This window comes from Elgaria multicarinata, chromosome 7 (genome assembly GCF_023053635.1).
Source record: "Elgaria multicarinata webbii isolate HBS135686 ecotype San Diego chromosome 7, rElgMul1.1.pri, whole genome shotgun sequence".
In the NCBI taxonomy this organism is placed as follows: domain Eukaryota; kingdom Metazoa; phylum Chordata; class Lepidosauria; order Squamata; family Anguidae; genus Elgaria; species Elgaria multicarinata.
The window spans coordinates 12,350,402-12,356,351 of NC_086177.1; the positions used below are offsets into that span (position 1 = coordinate 12,350,402).

At 39.4% G+C, this 5,950-nt stretch overlaps 1 protein-coding gene across 1 annotated transcript in view; it reads right to left on the reverse strand.

The window, feature by feature from the left end:
* LOC134401254 (sodium-dependent neutral amino acid transporter B(0)AT3-like) overlaps positions 1–1,392 on the reverse strand; it is a 31,863-nt gene extending 30,471 nt beyond the window's left edge. Inside the window, exon 1 of the mRNA XM_063130003.1 lies at positions 1,242–1,392. Coding sequence (XP_062986073.1) covers positions 1,242–1,392 — 151 coding nt within the window. The remainder of the gene's footprint in view (positions 1–1,241) is intronic.
* Positions 1,393–5,950: the final 4,558 nt, after the last annotated feature.

The window sequence follows — 5,950 nt, forward strand, 5'->3', positions numbered from 1 at the left end:
TAGATGGATTCCTGCATTGAGCAGGGGGTTGGACTGGATGGCCTTGTGGGCCCCTTCCAACTCTGCTATTCTATGATTCTATGGTATTATGATGCCCTAAAATGTCGAACTCTGAACAGTAAAGACAATTCTAGGGCTGCGCGTGATCACTTGATGACTGCATGATCATGGTGTTTTGTATGCCATGGGGTGCTGCTTGGAACTCTTGAGCTCCTCTAGTTATTCATTGCAGTGGTTCATAAGTGGAATTTATTCCAGATGTATTATGTAGCCATAAAGGACAGTTCTGTTGAATGTCTTGTAAATGAGCCATCACACCCACCATCTCTCCTTGTAATATCTGAAATGTAATTGTTTTTCAGTTTCATTTGCACATTCAGGAGTAAGTTATTAAGGGCTGAGTAACGAAGTTCTGAGAAATGAAGTGATGTGCTTGTATAAGTGAAGCAGTTCCTGATGCGACCTTAAGATACAGCAGCTGCAGCTATTTGGTATGAAGAGGAATGGGTCAACAGTCTCTGCCTTGTACATGGGCCATTACAAAAGAGACCATTTCTTCAGCATGAGTGTCCCAGAATGGGGATACCGTAACACACATGTCTGGAGAAGACATTTGTTAACAGCAGGAAGCTACTGCCTGTATTCTTTTCATTCTTTGGCTATATAGATATTACATTCATGACGTGAGACCAACTCGCTAAAACACTTGCATGCTTTTAATCAATTAAACTAAAATGATGGATGTGACCTTTTGTTGGGAGGCTGAAAAGCACGTGGAAAAGGAGGGAGAAGGAAGAGTTGGGATAGCTGATCAAGGCCAAGTTTGCATGTCCCCAAAAGCCAGGGTTCCCCTGCCTATTGTTTATGAGTAGCATGCTCATAAACACAGCTCCCACTGCAAGCAGTAACGGCTAAACAAACCATGGATCTTCCACCCACGATTTGCTTATCATTATGTGTGAACTCTGGCTTGTCTCTCCCAGAACAAACTAGTAACAGTTTATTGTTGACTCTGTTTATTATGACTCTGGCTTCCTCTGGAACCCTGGCTTATTGTGATGTGTGAACCAGACCCAAGTCTCAAATATTTTAAACATATGTAATCACTAGGGGAAATGTTTTCATGAAATTATCACATAATAATAATTACATTCTTTTTTAGAATTTGATGGCTCCAATTTAAATTTAGCCCAGTCAATTACAAAACTAATTAGCCAATTATAGTTTTAATTTTCTCTTACCTCCACCATAGGTCTGGCACAAGTATGGAAAGCGCCATACATTTCCAAAGCCTACGGCAAATCCAATGCAGCTTAAAAGATATTGGACTTTATTATCCCACTTTGGCCTTTCATCATCTACAATGATTCTACGGATATCTTCAGATGCCATCTTCACCACCTCTTTTTTCCTTCACCTCCTCTTTCTCTAATATTAGCAAAACTTGGCTCTCGCCAAATAAATGGCAGAAAAAACAACCAGAGAATTCCAAACAATGGGTGTGGAACTTTGCATCTCTGACATCACACCAAAGAATGTATCCACATAAAACTGCCTAGCAACTTACGTACATGCAAAACATCATGAATATTCAGTACATGAAATAGCTACTACCTCTCTTGAGCTCATTTCTAATGACCACTAACCTCCCTTTCACATTTCACAGACCAAGTATTAATTGGTAACAGATATTAAAGCCTTATGTGGCTTTATGAATAAATTTGTTTTTTCTCACACCATACTGTGTTTTTTCATAAAAGACTGGAGCAATCTTGCAAGGCTAATTAAATAAATATATTTTCAAAATCCAATAGCTACACAAAACTAGCTATATCAGTCTTGATTTAAATATATATAACCAGTTGGTTCCCTGTGAACACAGTTTGCAGAAAAAAAATCATATCTAACAAACGGGTTAATTTAACTAAAGGTGTACGGAGACTTTTAAATGTTATTTTGTTACATTTACAGCTAGAGACCACTTTTCTGAGCAATAACTAAACTTTGACGAGGTTACTTTTAACTGTATGTGTCTCTTAACCCCTTTACGATTTGTTTACAGGCTGGATGTTACTGGAATACCATTGTACTCTGGCTTGCACCTGTATTTATAAAGTTGTGCAGAGACTTTTTCATGTGTTTATATTTCATTTTCCTCCAATTTGATATTAAATATGTTTGTTTAATTGAACTTGACAGTTTTATATTAAAAATAAAACTTTTTTTTTTTTTTAAAGGTCTATGGGCATAAACTCCTGACTTTGGAGTATAGTGAAAACCGTTGTTATTTGTGGAATTTGCATGTCAAGAGCTTTCCATTGAAGCATGTTTCACGCAAATTGGTCAATGGGAAAGCAGTCAAAAATAGATAACCAACTAACTCCCAACAAATATATATAGTTTATTTCCAACCCTAAGTCCTCCTAAATTATCTGATGAAGTATGTAATTGCTAATAAAAGCTTGTGCTCTTTCAATAAATTCATTTTAGTTAGACTTAAAGGTGCAAATTGATGCTCAGTAATGCCACTCAGTAATGCATATCTCATTTCTCTGAAGATGGTTACAGGCAAAACTGTAACCATCTTCAGTTACAGTGGCAGTGTGTGGCAGTGGCAGTGCGTGGCAGTGGCAGTGTGTGGCCTGGCCTTGGGACCACGCAGGCAGCACCACCAGCAGCAATGGCTTAGCTACTTAGGGTAAGTCATCTCCATTTTACAAGGACTTTGGGGGTAAAAAAAATTAATAAATGCAATTGTAAAATCCATTCACTGGATCAAGCACGTCTTGGTTGCAGAGAAGTCACGAATCTGTTCCTCTTAAATCCACAGCTCTATTAGCACCACTCAGGCTTTTATGTTACTTAAAGAAAGCTGTCAACTTTGGAACTTTCCTTCTGCACCACTGCGTCGGTTTTTCTAAACCAAACTGACACTGCCATCAATCATGTTAGGTGCTCACAATTCTGGAAATATTTCAAAGTATTTTATATCTTATCGGCATATATGTATCGCTTTCATGTTGGATATTGCATCTGTTTTTGCCCATTTAATTATTATTAATCACATTTGTGATCCATCCTGAAAGACCTTCAGAGCTAAGTACACAGGATCATCTTCATAACAAACCTTTGATGGCAGGCGAGGCTGAGAAATAGTAAATGATCCAAGGTCCCCTTCATAGTTGACAGATTTCAAACCCAGAGCTCCCTGGTATACATTCAGCACTCTCACCACACCACCACATTGGTTCTTCCAAACTTGTGATTGGAAGAACCAAACTACTGTTCCCATATTTGCAATAAAAGTTACATGCTAAATTGTGCATACAATGTTCCAAATTTTCCAGGCCTTCAGTATGCAAAGTTAATGACAGTAGTGATGTGTGAAACCCGGCTTCTTGATTTCTGCTGAATATTCTCCATTTCCATCCATGGTCTCTGGGTATCGCTGAAAACTCCACTGGGTCTCTCAGATATCCTCACTTTTAGGATTTGTGAACATAAATCAGATGCATATGCAATTGCACAGTAAGATGCTGGTGTTGTCCCTTGCCTTGGATGGGATGCACCTTCAGATGTATAGCCCCATTCCTAAACCCCCAGATAGCCTGTGGAAGAGTTTGTACATCCATCCCTCGACAGTTCACCCCACCCTCCACAGATAGACAGTAAATCAGCTAGAATCCAACAGAAGGTGAGTTTAGGGACAGTACAATATCTGCTTCACTGAAATAAAATCTGCCAGATTGCTGTGTCATCCTTAAATTAAAAATTTCAGGCATTCTGACCTGTCCCTTTCCTTTTAGGAACATGGGAAGTTGCCTTATACGGAGTCAGATCCTTGGTCCATCTAGCCCAGTGTTGTTGACACAGACTGGCAGTGGCTCTCCAAGGTTTCAGGCAGGGATTTTTCCATCCCTACCTGGAGATACCAGGGATCAAACTTGGGACCTCCTGCATGCAAAGCAGGAGCTCTATCTAACGGAGACATGGACCTTTCCCAAACACCCTTTTCTCCGCACTAAACAAGACTCTGAATTCCACATGGGTTTCATTTATCACTGTTTACTTCATGTTGTTCTTCTTAGGCAGCACAATGAGCCAATGAAGGAAATAAAAATCTGTCTCCGTGCTCATGCTATGAAGTACTACTTTATAACATTGGCTTTCATTTCCGTTTCTCCGTAGTCCTCTACACATGTTGTTTGTGTGAAGGTGGCTTCCTATGTATAAGGAGCAGTGAAGAGGCACCACCATCCCCATCCCTGCCATGTTGCAGGGCTCTGCCACCTCACCCAACATCCACACAATGTTGCATGGACATCTGTATAGGAGAAGCCAATGTAGCTTCACGATGTGTAAGCTCCCACATGCTCTAGAATCTGGTATGATCAGGGCCAGCGCCAAAGCATAGACCTGCTGCTCCTTCTGTGACACCACGACGTATCAATCACCCTCATGTCATGCGAACCTGGTCTGTGTCATTTTTGACACACTCAGTTCAACTTATTTGTTTTTGGTGGTCCTAGTGGGGCTGGTACTCTCATTTGGAAGACTGCTAATATAGTATGTGAGTGAAGGGATGCAGTTCAGACATGAAGCATAAAATTCCGGATGTCAAACCAAAACATGCTCTCTAGGACCCTGAGCAGTGGTCAACAACCACCATTTACTGCCCATTATCATAGTCAGCGAAAGTGAGTTAGCAATTGAGTGAGAGACAGTGCAGACATAACGTTGGCTCCTTGGTGGGGGCGTAAGTACTCCATTGGTTTCTGGCACATGGTTTGCAAATCTACTTCAGACCATGTTTTCAAATAACAGTTTTGAAGGGAATCATGATTAGCGTTAGTACACACATAATTACCATTGCCAAAGGAACTAACTCTTCATTTGCATTCCTCTGCATTAGCCCACCAAAGGTATTTCTTTGCCCATACTTCAGCAAGAATTGTCCTTTGCATTACTGTAGTATTAGTAGTAATTTCTTTCATAGATCAACTGAAATAGGCAGAGCTCTTTGCTAAAGAAATAAGAGATCAGGACAAAACTGCAATTTGTTCACGCAAGTAACACCATTGTAATAGTAAAATTTATAAGATGCTATAAAACATTTATAAAAAATAATATACAGGGGTTATAAGGGCAGACAAAACATATCCTCTTACAAACTTCAGTCTCAAATTACAAGGGCAATCTGTAGTATTTAATGTTGTTTGCCAAAAACACACACATTTTGACTGGATAGTCTTCTTCAGTGGTAGATGTCTGCTTCATTTTAAGCTTTATTTGGTGAGCTTTCTATTAAGCAAAGTTAAAGGGATATTTGCAAATAATGGGGAAAGACCAATAAGATTACACACACACACATACACCTCAAAAGCAAATGTCCTGAGTGGTATTATTTTAGATAATGGTGGGGTGGGGTGGGTTTTGGATTCATGCTAAATGTTTCATAGTGTTTTATAAATTTTATTATTGCAATACTGTTACTTGTGTGAAAAAAAATGTAGTTTCGTTCTGATCTCTTATTTCTCTGGTTTTTATTGGTCAGGAAATTATCTTCTCGGTTTGACCTTTGTTAGCAATTTGGAAGCAAAGAGGACGTTACTGACATTTCCTCAAGTTTCAAAAAGAATCAAAACTGTGCATTTCCCTGCCCAAATATAATTTGTTTAATAATATATTATTTGGAAATAGTCTGATGGTACCTTTGTTCAACAAGGTTGCACTCATAGGGGGACACACATGGTATTACAAGTGCATGTTAGATATCTGCATTAACCATCTGCTAATCCAGAGACGGTCACTCAAAGTATGTTACTCTCCGATCTTGGCTCTGGGACCTTTCCAATCTATATAACAGCTATAGTCTGATGTCAAGGTGAGGAGGCATCCATGTTTTGCCAGCTGTCACTGAAAAGTCTTTGTCATGTCTCAGCAGAGTTAG